Source organism: Meles meles, chromosome X (genome assembly GCF_922984935.1).
Source record: "Meles meles chromosome X, mMelMel3.1 paternal haplotype, whole genome shotgun sequence".
Taxonomy (NCBI): Eukaryota; Metazoa; Chordata; class Mammalia; order Carnivora; family Mustelidae; genus Meles; species Meles meles.
The window spans coordinates 15,708,123-15,726,863 of NC_060087.1; the positions used below are offsets into that span (position 1 = coordinate 15,708,123).

The 18,741-nt window shown below is 48.7% G+C and overlaps 1 protein-coding gene across 7 annotated transcripts in view; it reads right to left on the reverse strand.

Moving 5' to 3' along the window:
- The window catches only part of SH3KBP1 (SH3 domain containing kinase binding protein 1), a 341,474-nt gene that overhangs the window by 39,719 nt on the left and 283,014 nt on the right, over positions 1–18,741 (reverse strand). For all 7 annotated transcript variants that reach the window (XM_045995813.1, XM_045995818.1, XM_045995814.1 and 4 more), the window contains 3 exons: positions 13,900–13,951; positions 10,547–10,627; positions 7,477–7,636 (listed from right to left, as the gene is read on the reverse strand). In XM_045995813.1, coding sequence (XP_045851769.1) covers positions 7,477–7,636; positions 10,547–10,627; positions 13,900–13,951 — 293 coding nt within the window. The remainder of the gene's footprint in view (positions 1–7,476; positions 7,637–10,546; positions 10,628–13,899; positions 13,952–18,741) is intronic.

Genomic DNA, 18,741 nt, shown 5'->3' on the forward strand with positions numbered 1-18,741 from the left:
AAGCCTAGCCTGGTTACCACAGTTTACTACCCCCGAAGTCCCGGCCAGAAATATAGGTACTTGATGAATATCTATAATGGATGGTCTCTCTCTCTCTCTCTCTCTGTCTCACACACACACACACACACACACACACACACACACACGCACGCACGCACATGCACACACACACCTCTCATCACTGCATCCATCTACAAGCCCCCACTTTTCATCTTTTTTCCATAGCCAAGTTTCTCACAAGCCAAGTCTACATAAGCTTGGCCACCTGCCCATTCTCTCTTCAATTCGTGCCAGCTCTGTCTCTGGCTACCAACCACTGTATAGAAACTCCTGGACTGGGAGTGCCAGGGCCAACACTAGTGACCAAAGCTCGTGGATGCCCTTCAGTCTCCCAGGTGCACCTACGGTGGGGTTCTCACAGTGTGGTCAGCTAACCTCCAGCAGCAGCAGAAGCACTGGGAGCTTGCCAGAAATGCAGGTTTTCAGGCCTTAACCCAGATCCAGTGAACTGGACACTTTGGGGAATAGCGATCTATGTTTTAACCAGCTTCCAGGTGATTCTAGTACACACTCAGGTGTGAGACCCACCCCTCTCCAGTTGCTCCATATTCCTTTCTTCTGGATTCCATGACATCCTACACCATCTACCCCTTTTGAAGGCTCCTCATTCTTCCTCCACCCTATAAATAATATTGGCTCCACTCTCTCCTCTTCTCCCTCTGTAATCTCCTGGAGGGACCATTCCGCACTTGGAATTACCATCCACGAGCCAATGACACGCACCTCTGTAACTACCAGCCAAGACCTCTCTCTTAAATTCTCCAAAGACATGGCTGGGTCCTGATTTGGGGAAAAGAAGGGAAACACCACGTGATGCACCACTAAGACTGTTTGAAAGGCATTTTGAATACTTGAGTAGTCCAAACTCAAAATGATGGTCAAAGCACCCAAATGCTTAAGCACCGCAAACGCTTGCACTATCTACCTTTCTCTTCCTCCTTTTTGATCCATTGATGGATTGGTTTATACCTAGTAAGAGAGAAGAGGTGGGGGTGGGGCAGGAGGCCACACCCCTCACAGAGCCACTGAGACCCGGAAGCTTATTTCCTGTTCAGTTCTAACCCCAGGGGCCGGAGCAGCCAGGCTGCCTGTGTAAATCTAAAGAAAAATGAACTTCCGTGTGGGTAAATTGGTCTCAAGAGAGACATCTGCCCTTCCCTAAGCACCGAGTTGATGTTTGGCATATAAATGTTTACTTAATCTTTGCCTCCAGCTCAAATGTCTCAGAGCTCGGGAGCCTCTTATCTCCCGGTGTGTCTCTGAAATCCAGCTTCCATCTTCATGACAAGGAAAAGCCTGGCAGTGCCACTGTCCTTCCCACTGGCTGTGGAGTTTCAGTTTCTGTGGTGGAGCCTTCAACCCTTCCCAGGAAAAGTACCTCATGGGTTGACATTTAAAGCGAAAGCCGTCTCTGAGTGGCGCAAGTCTGGGACGGCACCAGGTCTCCTGCACGCAGCCTGGTGTCCGAGACCCAAATGCCTACCTTCTCACCGAGATCCCTCCTCCGACACATGCTTCCACATCTGAAGTCAACGCATGGCGCCCTCCAGGATGCTTGAGCCATGGGACCAATGCCCCTATATCTAGCACCTCCTCTCTGAACGGCCAACTACCACCCTGATCATGAAATCTTTCTAATCACTGGCCGTCTTCAACTCCTAGAATACACTGATGTTTATCTGGGAGGGCACCGGCTTCTAGAACATCAGCCTCACCTCACTTTGACTCTTGCCATCTTCCTGAGCCTATGACAGTCACCAATGCCAGCCCTGCCTTCCCTGGGTCCCTTCACTTATGACCTTCATTCATATTCAGTCACCCAGATTTGTGGCCCCTCTCTCCGTGATTAAGTTCATCTTCAGACCTACTGTACCTCTGAAGCTGTGAGCACAGACCTCCACTTTCTGACCAACATCTCCTGTTCTTTCGGATATCAGCTTTTCCCACTCCATGCTCGCTCACCTCTCCTCCTCCTGATGCCTTTTGGCTTCACTTCCTGCCCCTCCAGCCCAGACCTCTTGTCTACCACTCAGGGCCTCTGGAGCACCGGCCCTGCCATCCCCCACCCTGCCAGTCACCTGCCCCTCTACTTGGAGGGCACACGCTGCTCCGTGCTGTCCACGGGAGAGCAGACACCGGCCAAAACTCCCCTGCAGCTCGGAACAAAGGTTCTGCTCCAGCTTCCCTGCTATTTGGAAGAAAATGAAAAAATATTACAAATTGGGGTACTTATGTTTGGGAGGATTAACAGACCTGTTCCAGCCTGCTTCTACCTCTTTCCCTATTGGGTTTATTCTTTTGAAGTCCCACACCTGCCCTGCCCCTCAGGTTTCTGGCTCGCTTCCTCCCACTGCATAGAATTACTAGAGCTCAGAGCAACCTGCTTCCCTCCAGCATTTCCTTGGATTTTTCTTTTTCCTTTTTTTTTCTTTTGGACCATTTCCCAAGTTCCAGGACCTCCTTTTACAGGGCTCATGTTTATTACATCAATAATACACATTATTGGACATATAATATCACATGTTCATGTGTGTGTGTATACACACATACAAAAAGGTTTAGGTACGTTCTGTCGATTGAAACATTTTTATGATCAAATATCAAAACAAGTGAGAAGGCTCTATACTTTTGAGCCTCCATTTTCTCAAGTGTGAAAATATGGGTGGACGGAATGCTTGTCCCACCACCATCGCCTTGGAAGCACAGCTGGACCAGATGAGCACTCTGGCTTCGCACACTGGAAGTAATAACGAACACATTGCCAAGGTGCAGACCTTCAAATGAAGGAGGCACTTAGGGCCTAGTAGAATCTCCTCTCATCATTCAGTTTTTTTTTTAAGAGATAGGGAGGCAGGGGAAGGAGCAGAGGGACAGAGAGTATCTTAAGCAGACTCCATGCCCAGGGCAGAGCTTGAAGTGGGGCTTGATCTCGATGTGGGGCTTGATCCCATGTCCCTAAGGCTGTGATCTGAGTCGAAATCAAGAGTCAGACACTTAAATGACTGAACCATCCAGGCATTCCCATCATTCAATTTTTAAATCAACTCTGGTACTAATTTTTTTTAACAGTCTTTTTTTTTCCCTGTTCTAATTCCATCTTAACTTACTTTCTGGAAATTGGAAGAATATTCTTACCAGTGGGTAAGTATGTTAATGGCATGCTTCCCCTTGCTCAGGCTGGACACAAAACTGTGCAAGGGCGTCATTCTACTTCTCCCAGATGTGGTTCCTGGAAACCGACCTGCGGCTGAGCCCCAGGGTTAGAGATCCAGAACAGTGCCTTGCACACAGTGGCCCCTCAATACATTTCTGTTAAGCAAATGTATCCAAAAATGACTCCCCTCTTCTTAAACTTGCACATTTCTTCATTCTAAAAGATACCACTTCCTATTTAAATGGAAAGAAACCAATCTCTCCTGGAAGGCACATTTGGCAGGAGGTTTCTGGCTGGCAAGAACAAATAATGACCGTGTGTCCATGTGTTCAATTCTCTGTCCACCATCCAGTCAGGCAAATCCTAGAGAGGATTTGGCTTCCTACAGTAGACAATACTTTCTCTTTGGAGGACCCATGACACAAAACTGTCTGAGCGCTGCTAACATTCCTACCTCAACCAACTGGGCGGAACAAAACCAAGTTCATAAACCGATATACGGGCTGGTTGTCCAATGTAACTGCTTAGCAAAAAATATGAAATGCACGAGGCACTGAGAAATAGTAAGCCTTTCTGTGATCTTCTTCAACTTTGTGATGTTGGAATCCATGGCACGCTAAGTACAGAACATGGGACCCACATGGTACAGCGCTTGTACCGGGCCTGGGAAGGATGACGGGAGAGGCAAAAGTGAACAAAATGTCAGCGCTGGCCCTTCCCTGCCTTTGTAGGAACCATGGCATTCAACAAGTGTGTTAAATGAGCCACTACCATATGCTCAACCCTGTAGAGCATGTGGAGATGACAAAACACACTCCTGATCTGCTTTAAATCTGGTAAAGGAGTCCGGGGGTGTGAGCATCCCAAGTGGCACAGCATGGAGCCCCACACTAGGCTAAACATGGGGTGTCAGGCTTTTGGAAGAGAGAGCAATCCTGAGACATAAGGGAAGGCTTCCAAAAGCTGGGTGTGCTAAGTGGGCTCTGAATTCGGGGAGCATTAACGGGTGTATGAGAGGCAGCCAGGAAGGGGAGGGCACTGTCAAAAACTTGGGATAATCGAGACCAGAGGTTCTCGAAGTGTGGACATAGGCCAGCAGCATGGAGGTCACAACCCGGGAGCTTGAGGGAAATGGAAGTTCCCAGGCCCAAACTGAGAACTACCAAGTCAGCAACGGTTTGGGCAGGGCCCAGCGACCTGTTTGAACATGGTGTCCAGGTGATTGTGACCCACACTCGAAATTGAGAGCCTGCTTAACCACCATGTTAGAGTATGCACTGGGCTCCCTTCAGCTGGCTGAACAAGCGGCCAAAGGAGGTATTGGTTTCCCAAATGCTCCCTGCCTTGCCTGCGTCTGCCACTTCCTAGGATTGTCAGGAAGGAAGCCAGGGCCTCTCCTTCCTTGTCCCGTTTCTGCAAACCCTGTGCCCTGAGGGCTGGGCCACCATGGGCTAAGTGGGAGACCACCTAGGTGAAGAACAGTTACATTTCCCACTGGCTTATATACACAGCCCTCCTCATGCGTCTTCCCCAGCGAGCCATACCTCTAACGGACAAGTGGATGATGGGAGAGCTCGAGGTGGAGAACAGCTAGACAGAGAAGAGATGTGAAGGGGGCTTCTGGGAATCCAGAAGGTCCCAGTTACAATTCACTTTCCCCTTGCATTCAGGTCCAACTGGGGCCTCACAAAGCCTGTACCTATCCCACAATGAGACGGTTGAGAACAACCTTTGAAGGCAAAGAAGCCATTGGAATTGCATTTCTCTTCAGATCAGATTAGAACAACAGGAATCTTCTGGAAATTCTTATTGACTTAAGGGAAATGACTGTAGCCTCTGGAAGACTAACAGAATTTGGCAGAGCGTGCTTTCCCCTCCCCTTTCACCCACCAGAAAGAGATGCACAACCTTTGCTCTCCAGTCTCTCTGTGTAGCTCATATTTTCTTTGGTTTACATAACTGTTTTCTTCTGGAGTGCTAGCTGCTGGGCCAGCCATGCTACTGAGCCCTGGGCTGAGGTCACCGGGGCGGTCACATGGCCCTGTCTTGCGCATATGCACACAGGCTTCTATCTGTCGGCAGAAGAGGGCATGACATGTAGGGCCTGACCCGCTCAACAGTGGCCCTGGTCCCATGAGTCTCCCCATGGGCCATCACATGGGGGCAGTTGTTTGGGCCTTGGGAGCTGTTCACAGAACGATGCGGGCGAGCCAGCTGCCACTCCGATGGGCCCGCCTGCACTGAGGTCAGTGGCTGCGTGTTCAGCTGGGGAGCTGGACTCCCGCGCTTGGGCTGTCGTGCGTCCACCACAGCCGGCGCAGCTTCTGATGTGGCTCAGCCACTCACAGAGATACCTGCCCCTATATCTGGGCAAGGGCGGTGGCGGGGTTTGTATTAAGAGTGAATGGGTCCTGCTAGCCACATGGATGAACCTTGGGGCCATCAGGGTAAGTGAAATCAGCCAGTCATAAACAGACAGATGCTATGTGGTTCCACTTACATGAGACATCTAGAGGAATCAAATTCACAGATGTAGAAAGCACAGTTGGCCCTTGAACAACACCGGTTTCAGCTGTGTGGGTCCACTTATACGTGGATTTTCTTCAGTGAATACAGGCCAGTACTGCAAAATCTAATTTCTCTTCCTTATGACTTTCTTAATGATTTCTTTTCTCTAGCCAACTTTATTGTAAGAATACAGTCTATAATACATAGAACATATAAACTATGTGTTAATCAACTCTTTACATTGGTAAGCTTCTGGTCAACAGTAGGCTATTAGCAGTGAAGCTTCAGGGGGGACACAGTTCTACCTGGAGTTTCAACTGCATGGGGGTCAGTGCCCCTAACCCTGCGTATTCAAAGGTCAGCTGTACACTGGTGATTGGCAGGGGCTGGGAGAGGGGGAAGGGGAGTTGGTGCTTAATGGGTACAGAGTTTCAGTTCTGCAAGATGAAAAGAGGTCTGTGGATGGATGTGGGTGTCTGCCCCACAATGCAGATGTCCCTGGTGTCACTGAACTGCACACTGACCAATGGCTATGGAGGTCAATTTTATGTCACGTGTATTTACCACGATTTAAACCTTGTTTCCTAAGAAGTAAACGAGCCCCATGTCGGGTGTAGAGATTCCTTAAAAATTAAATCTTAAAAAAAGTAAGAATGACAAGGGAACTAACGTTGATTTACAAGCATGGGGCTGCACACCTGGGGATTGTCGTGTTCCATCCTTTTGTCTGCATTCCATTATCATCCCCAATTTATAGGCAGAAAAAGTAAGGTCTCAGAGAGGGGCAGTGACATGCCAAGGCCCGCCCACCTATGAGCAAGATGAGATGCAAACCAGGAAGGCTGCTGACTCCAGCCCGAGGGCACTGAAGCCCCATGCGACTCTCACCACGCAAACTTGGCTCGAAGAACAAAAATCTGGTGAGTGACTGTGTGCCGACAGGTACACGGCAAGACCTCCAGGCCAACAGCTTGCTCTGCTGTATGACACCAACACACATAATACACACATACTAGGAGAAAGTTCTGGCAGCTAACTCGGGGAACGAACACAATACTTCTTTGCTCCGTGGTGGGCAGCTCGGGCCCTGGAGCACAATATCCAACTCTGACTCCCCACTCCCGACCCGTGTGCACAGCCAGCCAGCGAACAAATGCGAGTTGTGCCAGGCACACTTCAGAACCACTGCCTGAACAAAGCATGTCCCTTGCCTTTGAGGGTCTCACAGTTCAGAGACACGTACACTAAGACAATAATCACCAATGCCGGGTCCCTGGTGCCACAATAGGGCTGCACAGTCCAGGGCCAAGGGAGCCTGGCGCTGGGGCAAGAGGCACCACAGAGCAGGGAGAGGGTCAGGGCATGGAGCTCCCAGTGAGTGGTGCGCACCCGAGGCCAGGGGGACATCCGGGGATGACAGGGGTTGTGATACCCACATTTCCAGTCTGAAGGGCGGCTGGCACGCCCTCAAGAAGCTCAGGGAAAACCTCTCCGTGTGAGCAGAGCCTACATGTGGGATACCTGATTCCCATCTGCTCAGCCTAAAACCCGCACTGTGCCTCCCGGCCTCGCACCCACTTCTGCCCAAGCACAGAAGAAGCAAGAACAGAAGTAGCTGGAGTCTTCAGACAGCTTTGCTAGAAGGTGGAAGGGCAGCTCTGTCCCCTCTCCCTCAGCTGGCCGCACTCGAGGCCCCTCTCCTGCGGCCCGCGGCCAACCCTCCCCCGCCCCCAGTGGCAAGAGCAGAGCAGTACCTGGTGTGGGTCAGGGGACCCACTGGTCGTTCAGGCCTCCTGGGGGGCAGCGCACCGGGTCTGCTGAGAGAATTGGTCTTGGGTGGCCGCGGCTTTTTGGGCGGTATGGCAGGAACAGAGGGCTTCTGTAAATCCAGTTTTGGCTCTCTCTCTGGTCTTTCTTTAAGTCATTGTTTAAAAAGCATAAAGAAGACAGGGAGATCTAGCGTAAGTGACAGTACTTAGGGGCAGACTGCTCGTTTCCTGTATTAAAAAAAAAATCACTGAGGCAACTCGCAAAGGTGAAGTTGGAGGGTGAAGAGCATTATTATTTTTTTTTAAAGATTTTATCTATTTATTTGACAGAGAGAGATCATAAGTAGGCAGAGAGGCAGGCAGAGAGAGTGAGAGGGAAGCAGGCTCCCTGCCGAGCAGAGAGCCCGATGCGGGACTCGATCCCAGGACCCTGAGATCATGACCTGAGCCGAAGGCAGCAGCTTAAACCACTGAGCCACCCAGGCGCCCTTTTTTAAAAATTTTTACTTATTCATGTATTTTCAGAGCCTTGTTTATTTTTTTGGTCAAGTTAGGAAAATCCCCTCCACGGCTACAGCCCACCGTTGGCCTTTGCCCGTGCTGGCCTGGAGGGCCCTTCCGGCCACTGCCCACCCGTGGTGAACTCCCACAGATCCTTTCTCAGGCCTACTCACTGGCCTGGTGAACCATGACACTGTCACACTCCCTTCTCAACAGCCGAACCTCCCCCTCAGAGGCAGACTTTCTTACTCCCTCATCTGAGCCCAGAAAGGCAGCCCTTCATAAATGGGTTTGACTTGGCTACTTTTCGGGTGTGTACATGCCTGGCAGAGCCTGTAGGCCGTTAGTCCCCCAGGGCAGGGCCCATGTCTGGTTGTCTCTCTAGATCCGACCCGGTGCCTGGCGCATAGCAGGTGCTCAGCAAATGGTTGATGAGTTTGCTCAAGAACCCACAGGACCTGCTGGGTGTGAGGAGGCAAGAGGCCTGATGCCTCTCAGGTCAGCCTGTGTAAAGGGCCATGAGCCAGTAAGTTGCGGGGGCGGGGGCATTTCTGGGAACAATGAATTCTGGATTCTTTTTGTGCACAATTTGAACTTGGAAGGTAAACTGGGGTTTCACAGGTATTTGGTTTCCAAGGGTTTTTCGAGTTAGCTATTAGAATGAAGTTAAAGTCAGATCTGGCGGCCAACTAAGCAGCAGCGTGACTGACAGCTTCGTGTTTTCTGTCCCCAGTTAGCCGTGCCCCATGTGTGGCGTAAAAAGCACACATCCAGGTTCTTCTTTATAAAGATGGAACTTCAAAGAGCTGCCCAGTGGAGGACAGGCCGGTTCCCTATGTTCACTCGTAAGCTGGAACTCCAAACAGTTTTGTTTGCAAACACACTCATATTGTTCAGGTGCCCAGGAAGACTGGCAAAGCATCTAAAAGCCCACCAGTTACTATACAGACACCACTGTGCTCACCCCCACACTTCAGTAGGGGAATACGCTCCATCCAGGAATGCTGAGAGCTCACTCACTGTCCACGGGGACCAGAGGAGGAAGGGCTTGGCTCAGATGCAAAGGAGTGGAGACTCCTCCTGCTGGAATGTACGGGGGGGCAGCCTCTCTGGCAGTGTGCTGAACAAATGGGGGGGGGTTGTGCCCACCTCACAGGGAAGGCCAAGTCTCAGGGTGGGGCTGGCTCTCTGGCTCCCCTGTTACTTCTGACCAGGGTTTCTGCCTTCTGGACCCACTGTGGCACTGAACAAGGAACCAGAGGAGTGGAAGGAACCAGAAGTGTGTGGTCACTTGGCCAGCCAGCTAGGGCAGTTGTTCACATGTAAACCGAGTCCTTATGTCAGTCAGCATGGAACAGAGCAGGAAGTTCCTGTGATGGAGTCTGGGTGTCAGCCAGAGACTAGTCATGTATCCTCCGTGTGGACAGGGGGCAGTGTTTGGTTATGTCACGGCACACACTCCCCTCAAAGGGCTGTCTGCATGATATACACATGGCTGTTTTTTCACTGTTCTGGGACACAGACCTGTGTCCCTTTCAATGAGGTTCCACAACTCAGATTTTAAGTGTTCACTGTGAAGGAAAAGAGATGTAACTTCGTAAGAGCTGGCAGTGTTGGCAAAACTTTTGGCAGGCTGATAAAAAAAAATATGAAATTTCACAATAAAATTTCATGAGGCCACCCAGGACTATCTCCAAATAATTACGTTCATTAATTCAGCATTTCTCTTGTGACTTCCAAATAACTGCTTTTTAAAATGGAATTTGCTCTGCCTCCTGTTCGTAATAATAACATTGCACTTTTCCCATAAAATGTGTGATCAATCAAATCTTAGACACCAAACAAAATGAGTCCTTCCACAGCATGCAGATTTCTCTGGGAGATGTGCGCGGAACAGTAGGGAGTCAAACACATTTGTAAAAGTTGACTGTGTGAGTCCCGGGAAGCTACTCCCCTTCAGATGACTTTCCTGACCGCCTTCAGGGGGACTGTGGGCCCCAAGCTGCTTCTCCCAGTTTTGCCATGCCCCTCCCCGCTAGGATTCTTGACCAAGGACATGTGTTTGTGACATAGTAGCCAGAGTCAAAAGTCCAGCAGTGACCGAGGTTTGTCCTGATGTCAATTTCTCTCAGTCACAGCCACCCATCAACGGGGAATAAGTGCCGTGGGGCATGAGGCACGGGAGAGGGTAGGATGGAAACCCTGGTAGATACATCCAGGGCCTCAGGAAACTTCTAGTCGGCACGTTGGCTTCAAGATGCTGCTGGTGTAGGGAGGGTGGCAATGGCAGGAACACTGGGATGGAAGAACCCTGATGTGTTAAGTGACTGGGCTGCTTGTTTTTCATTTGGTGAGGAATTCTGGCCCAAAAAAGCACCACATAACCCTCTCTCCTATTTCCTTAGAAATGGGATATTTAAAAGCAACCAAAATAAAACCATAATCACCATATTCCCCCCTAAAAACAAACTCTGTGGGTAATCTGGACTAGCCCCTGACCGATGGCTTTGTCTCCGGCTGTTCGAGCAGTACCAGTGAAGACTTGATTTCATACCTTTCTCATCTGTTCTGTTTGGAAGCGTTTCTGGTCTCTCAGGAGGTATCTTTTTAATTTCATGTTTTCTCTCAGTGGTACCTAAGGGGGAAAGGATAACAGTGATCAGAACATGTTTTCTCTATCCATTTATTAGACACACCAGCATTTTAAATATTTATCAGGTACAGCAAAGTCAATAGACTTTTCTCCCCCTAAGTTGAGCGCTGGTGTTACCTGGCAAATATAAGCCGCTTAGAAAATAGCAGAAGCCATTTCTGGCCTATGTCATTAAGTTTGCCTGCCTATATGTCCTTAATTTACAAGGATGCCATTAATATTTTCTGATATTTAAATCTGACTTCCTTAGACATCAAAACAGCCACAGGAAATCACTGGGTGTGGGTGGAAAATATGTATAGGCAAGTCAATCAACAAAGTATGCAAATAATGGGTCACTGGCGATTGCTCTACAAATAAAAAGAAATTTCACAGGGATCTGGATCCTATATTGTAGCCTCACATCGTTTGCTACCCCTTCCATTAAGAGGTGAGGTCTGGGGCGCCTGGGTGGCTCAGTGGGTTAAGCCTCTGCCTTCAGCTCAGGTCATGATCTCAGGGTCCTGGGATCGAGTCCCGCATCAGGCTCTCTGCTCGGCAGGGAGCCTGCTTCCTCCTCTCTCTCTCTCTCTCTGCCTGCCTCTCTGCCTACTTGTGATCTCTCTCTGTCAAATAAATAAATTTTAAAAAATCTAAAAAAAAAAAAAAAACAATTGAAGAGGTGAGGTCTGTGTCCCCTCTCTGGAATGTGGGTAGGCTGGTGACTGCTTCAACCAGGGGGCAACGTGATACCATATAATTTCCAAGGCTGTGCCATAAAACACTGGGTTGCTTATGCTTTATTTGCTAGAACACTGAATGTCCATGTGGGAAGTCCACAAACCTAAAGCCTGCTGAAGAAGCCATGTGTAGACATGGTCTACACATGCCCCCACCGAGCCCAGCCCTCCAGCCATTCCTGTCAAGGGCAGCCAGACACGACAGCAAAGCAGCCATCTCCAAAGTGGGTCCTCCATCTTCCGCTGGCCCAGCGTTCCTAGCTGAGGTCCCAAATATCAAGGAGCGGAGAGACAAGATGTCCCGGCCAGACCCTGTTCAAATTCCTGATCCCAGAAGCCACGGGCATAAGAAGATCGTTGTTTTCTGCCGCCAGATTTGGGGTGGTTTGTTATGCAGCGATAATAATGAGAGCCTATTTTTAAGTAGAGGGATGCGCAGAGAAGATCTGTGGTTGTCCTTTAGTCCAGTATATCTGTGCCTGAATCCCTTAAATGTTACATATGACATTTTCCCAAATATACCTGCAGGGCTCTGCCGACTGCAGCTGCTCCCTCGCCTGGGGGTCCTCAGCAGGGCCCGTGGCCTCAGGTATAAGCACATTTGCAAAACAGCTAAAGCATAAAACCAATCGCAAGTTCTCCTCAGACTTAGAGACTCGCTTGAGTGCTCTGTGAATTCCTTACTGCCCATCCCTATTGATGGGTACCTGGAACTCAAATCTCAATGACACAGTATCAGAAGACAAAGGAACTAAAAAAAAAAAAAAAAAATCCACTGAACACACTTAACCGAAATCTCCTTAATGACTCATTACAAATTAAACACTATATCTAATTTCCGTCAATTCCATACTTTTGGGGGGGGGGGGGGTTTTGGTCAAATAATCAAATGTGAGGAAAGCTGATGATAAGGAAAATATAAATATCTACCTCCCTGTCACAGAGCAATTCCCAGGATCATTCAGCAGGATAAATTAAGGAGGGCACGGACTGCATGGAGCACTGGGTGTTATACACAAACAATGAATCACGGAACTCTACATCAAAAACTATAACATCATAAAAATTATTAAAAAATAAATGAGCAGTAGGAAATCTAGGAAAATTAAATGCCATCTTGCTTTGCCCCCCAGAGATCCAGCATAACATAACCTTACATAAAACTGCTTTAAAAGGAAAAGAATTTGCCTATTGTGTTACAATCTAGGCTTCTAATGATAACGAAGATGTTTGTTATTCCTAGAGATACAGAAGGAACTGGCGATCCTACTGCCACGAAGAATCCAATCCTAGTTACATTCTAGGCTCCTTGAGCCTTGGGCCACTCAACTTATCTCCTTGGTCTATAATCCATCACCAAAGCCTCGAGGAGAGAAAAGCAGAACAAGAGGCAGCTTTCATTTCAGCACAACAAAATACGGATCCGGTGTGAACCACTAGGTGGCAAAATTAAACTGCTCAATGCAAACTACGATGTGGGGGGGCGGAGCAAGAGACGTAATTAACACTTCATTTCAGGGCATAAGCTCCCTAATTCTCAACTATCCTAAAGGGAATGGTAAAGGAATTTGGGGTCAAGCTGATTACCCCCTCCCAAACTCAGTGGGCCAAAAGGCCTTAAAAAAAAATCACTCATTAATAAATTTGTGAGTAAATCAATCTGGAAATTTATTCATACTTTAAATGCTATAGAAATATCACAGTTATTAATGTGTGGAACTAAAAATACCCCTATTCTTCTTCTGTTTAAGTTGTTAATTTTTAAAAATGCCACTTAACTAGTTATTCATGGAGGAATTTCTCCCCGTAATTAGTTCTTAACAATTATAAAGGAGAGTTCTATGGGGAAATATGAATGATCTTCTCTATGGACGAGAACCCTGTGTGCAATGAGTTACCAAACATCCAACCACATCATGTCTTCCTATGTTATTCAACCTTAATGTCTGAACTACACAGAAAAAGTGAATTGGACTCTTTTTAAGATGAAAAAAGTCTCATGAGGGAAGATATTTATTGCCAGAAGAACATTTTTTGGTTGGGGGGGGTATGTGAAGTAAGTATAAATTTTGGTTAACCATGCATTTTTTTCTTTGGTTAAAAATTCAGCCCCATTGTACATGCGTAGTGAGGCTATGACCCGTGGAAGCAATCCTCCCTAAGCTGACCCTCGAGATGAGGTGGGCGCGGGCAAAGCAGGACAATTCAGTTCTTCTTTCCTCAAAAGCAGGTGATGAGAAATTAAAAAAAAAATACAACAGGGGAAAAAAACTGGTTTACTCCAAAGCAAAGTCTTTCTGGCCATTCACTAGGGAGGCTAGATTTTTTTTTTGCCGTACCAGGGATACATTTTAATGGTATGTTTAAATTTTAGGAGAAGCAGAAACAGATTTAAAATCTGCCAGCTGAGACCAAGTGGTAAGCTCCCAATTTGGTGATCCGTGGCATTTGAATCTAAGAACCTTGAGCTTTCCTGAGGGTGCTGTAAATACACAAAGAAAGTCACACACTGCGTCCAGAACGGAAGCACATTACCTGCCCCTTGCTTGATGACAGGAGCGGACGGAGGAGGCGGCTTCTTGGGTCTCTGAAAAATGAGTCAAAACGATAACACATGAGATTGTTGGCAAGCCAGTGAGATTGTTGGCCTGTCACATAAGGATCGAAGACATTGTTTTCTAGATGTAGTTTGGACAGTCCAGAGGAGCTCTCCAAAAAATTGAGCAAATCTCTCTCCGGGGATGTCAGGTTTTGGCACCTTTAAACCAACACTAAAATAAATTCAGTCTGCAAAACAAAACTCTGATGGACAAATGAAATACCATTTCCCCCTTTCTAAATTCGTAACAGCCTTCTGGAAAAGCACGGCTCAGCAAAAATGGCCTGCAACCAGCAAGCACAATGGTACTCCTACACTGAAACCGCATTTGCAATTAAGATTTAATCTGCTGAATAACCAAGTGATTCGGGAGAGTCACTGGGACAGCACGAAATCAGATCTGCTCTGGACAGGGGACCTTCAGAAAAAGCAGGCCAAGGGGCTGCTGTGGCTGGGAGTCAGTGGGTTCTAAACCTTCAGCCCTTCTGACCTCAAGGCTGGCAGGCCACTTGTGAGGCCCCGCCAGACCAGGTGTACCCTGGAAAGTGGAATGGAGCTTTTTTTGCATATTGGCTGTGGTCTGTTTTTCTCTCACAACCTGTCACTCTGTAGGTGACGAGGCAGCGATGCAGTCGGTGGCATCCGCCCCTGAACGGGTTCCAGGGCCTCTCCTTGCTCACCCAGGATTGACTGTAGGAGGAAGAGAGTCAGGCTGCACTTGGCAAGTGATTCAGGGGCCAAGAATCCAGCCAGGGCACAACTCTTGGACACCATACTTGGAGAGGGGAGCCAGAGGTGAGGAGAAAACCATCTCAATATCAAAGTCATTAAGGAGAGATGGAAACCAGAGGATTTGAGAATTGAATCCACGTTGCTGCTGATACTTCTCCTGACCCTCTCTGGGCCTTACACACCAGTGACTTTTTTTTTTTTTTTTTTAAAGATTTATTTTTTTGACAGATAGAGACTACAAGTAGGCAGAGAGGCAGGCAGAGAGAGAGAGAGGAGGAAGCAGGCTCCCAGCCAAGCAGAGAGCCCGATGCGGGGCTCGATCCCAGGACCCTGGGATCATGACCTGAGCCGAAGGCAGAGGCTTTAACCCGCTGAGCCACCCAGGCGCCCCTACCAGTGACTTTTTCAACAGCTCTAGAGAGTCTCTCCTGCACTCTGAAAACGTACCACTCTGACATCACCACAAGGACCAGCCAAAGCACCCTGCAGTCCCCAGCCCCTACCCTCTGGGGCCCACTGGGGCCTGCTACGGTACTAGTATGAAGGAGGAAATAATTTCGAGTAAAACCCTGAGAATAGGAGACCTGTGAAGAACTTTCTCAGGAGGCATCACAACGGGAAGGCTCTGGATTCTGGGACATGTCACCTCTGCTCTTCAGTAGCTGGCTGACGTGGCCATTACCTAGAGGGAGGAGTGTAGTGTGGTGGCCGAGAGGTGGGGTTTCAGAGCCTGACTGATCACAAATGCTGGCTCTTTCAAGTCTCAGCCATGGACTCGGGGCAGGTGAACTGACCTAGCTAAAGCTTCTCATGTGGAAAACGGCAATGGTATTACCTCCCTCTTGAGAGGAGGTAGTTTCACATGCACAGGGAGTCAGTAAGCACTGCCCTGCTGAATCTTCATGACAAGACTTTAAGTAGTGATTTTAGTATGCCCATTTTGCAGATGAAGTGATTGAGGCTTAAAGAGATGAAGCCACTCCCCCAAGTCACTATGCTGTTAAATAGCATGGGGGCTGGGAGCCCAGCCCTGTGCTGTCTGACCCACAGGTCTGCTCTGAGCCACTGCGAAGGACCCGCCTCGCCAGAGGGCATCCACAAGACAACCCACAAGACGGCCATATACGACACGCGCTATACACAAAAGCACAGGAACTGTATCATGTGAAAGTTGGGGGGAAGAAAATATGGGGATTATGCTGCAGCTACAATATGAGATCAGATCAACTACATTACAAAATACACAGAAAGAGAAAAAGACTGGAAAGGAACCAATTTATAGCGTGATACCTGACTAGTATAGGATTATGGGCATGGGTGGGTGTGTGTGTTTCCTTCTTAATATGTTTCGGTGCTGCCTGTGTGAGTACTGGCTAACGTCATTCTAAAAAAGAGACAGAAAAATGCTCTAAGGGCCCCCTCCCCTGCACACAGGCTGTCCCGCTGGCGGAAGGCCCTTTCCCATCTGCCAGCCCTTCTAGCTCTCCACTCCAGCCTCTTCCTTTTTCTGCCTCCCTTTTCTATCCTTGTACAAATTAGCTGGGGACAGATGTGTGTTTACCTAATGAAGTTATTGTTGAAACTCTGCCAACTAACCTTCCTTTACCTCAGGATCAGAGTAACTTCTGATTCACAGACAGCGCCCTGTGGCCTACTTCTTCCTGGCCAAGCCCCAGCGATGCCTACCCCATGAATGTCTTGCTCGCTTCCTGCTCCTCTGAAACATTTTATAACCGATTTCACATGAACCTCCTCTTGCTGAGGCTGTTACCCCAGCGACCTTGCCTCAAACCACAGGGCCCCAAATTAAAAAAAAAAAAAAAGACAATGATCAGTCATCATGTTTTCCAAGATTACTGTGCAAAGAAAAAAAAAATTCCAGTGTTGTCAGATTGGACATGGAGCAGACACACAGAATGTGACTGGGGCAGGGCAGAGCGGCACCAAGACAGAGGACAGGAAGTGTTAGGTTAAGAGACTGAGTGTGACAAGTGTGGTCATGGCAAGTGTGGGCTTGACAGTGGTGGAGGCAGGAGGCAGAGGTGTGAGGGGTCATGAGGAGCCCTGGCGGTAGTGAAGGCAAGTGGGGCCAGTTCTGAAAGGAGGGCACAGTCTATGACTGTGTGCCTTGTCCCCACCGGGTTTGAGCCGCGCTGGCTGCGGGCCAGCTGTGCTTATGAGCGGAACGGGTTTACAAGGCTGTCCTGCTTTTCTTGTTTTGTTTTGTTTTTTTTCTTTGACTGACTTCACTCGATGATGCCCTCAAACTCAGCCTTCCTGCCTCCTTACAGGAAAAATGATGCCATGTTTTCAAAGAAGAGGTCTTTGAAGGTAATTCTAAATAAAAACTAGGGCCTGGGTTCAGGGGCAGCTCGAGACTGTCCCCCAAGTGATTAACAGATGACTGCACAGGAGCCTACAAGGATTTTCCTCTTTAAACGCAGCAGGAAGACGGGCAGTGAGAACTGAGAAGGCAGGCTGGGAAAATCTGTAGCAAAACCTGACAGGAAAGACTTCAGCACAGGCACTCGTGATTCTTAAATCAAAAGATGTAAGCACGTCGCTTAGTCGGTTTTCCCCAAAATGTCCGACTGTGACCGGATGAAGGAAAGAGCACGGAGGGGACCTCCAGGTTAAGCAGTAGCCCAGTGCGTGCTCTGCCGAGTTGACTGGCATTAGCCAGTGCCACAGGTGTGCAGCCAGAAACACCTTTTCAACCCAAGCGAGTATTTTAAGTCCTGAATTTTTAGAGGCACTTGTTCTACTTCTTCTCTTTATCCCTCCCTCCATAGAGGAAATAAAACACTCCTGATCCAAATTCAGATGGCTTCAGCCTGCTCGATTTGTAGATCGATGCTAGAGACAGAGGATATTAGAGCTATGAATGATCACAGGGTCCCCTCTATACTGGGGAGACTGAGGCCCAGAGGGGCTGGGTCGATCACTGGGCAGGAGCCAAAGAGAGCCCAGAACTCATATCCCTCAATGTCCAGACTGTGGCAATTCATTAAGAGCCAGCATGAAAATGTTCCTAACAAAATCAATGAGCCGGGGCACCTGGGTGGCTCAGTGGGTTAAGCCTCTGCCTTCAGCTCAGGTCATGATCTCAGGGTCCTGGGATCGAGCCCCGCATTGGGCTCTCTTCTCGGCGGGGAGCCTGCTTCCTCCTCTCTCTCTGCCTGCCTCTCTGCTTACTCGTGATCTCTCTCTGTCAAATAAATAAATCTTTAAAAAAAAAATCAACGAGCCAACATTTTCTGATTTGTGTGTTCTGTGGTCTTCTCATATGCAGGGTGTACAGGCCTGTGTGTGCCTGCGTGTGCGTCTGCCAATGTCGAGCCGATGGCTTGGACACAGAAGCAAACACCATCCTTCAAAGGATACGTTAACTAGATCTGATTTCTTACCATTATTACCAGGAAGGAAATAGAGCTGAATGTTCTGGAGTGAAGACAGCAGGAAGGCAAGTCTTACTTCCTGCTGATGGATTTCCGAGCTGACTCTGCCCTTTGTTTGGCAAGCCTGGCCAGTCCCAGGCAAAGAGCTCATCAGCTGGCTCAACCGGCCTCCCTGGCAGGAATTCTGATTTGCCACTAGGCCTCTTGCCTTCAGAGTTCTGGCCCCGCACGTGTGGTTTGTTGAGATAACAGAGGAGCGCACTCCTGACGGCCCGGTACCCTTGAGGGGGGGCACTTTGCTAGAGGGAAGCAAACCTTGGCTTGATTTTCAGCCTTGGGAAGCCCTCCTCCAGGTATCCAGCTAAGTTCTCTAGCGGTGTCTGTGTGAAGCTGGAGAGGGAACAAAAATGGACAGCTCCTGGCCAGGACATCCCTCACAGCTCTAGAAACACACGAAGGCCTCCATTCTGCTCGTTGGTTCCCTGTGATTACAGCATGTGCAAGGGCCCCTCTGCACCCTACAGAGTCCCTAGCACAGGAGGTCCCCAGGGGCCACTACAAAAACCTGCTCTCAGCAGGGTCGCTCTTGAGTTTCCTCTCCTTAACCTTTGGCCCGGTGGCCTGCATCCCTGGTCTCCCTCTTGGCTG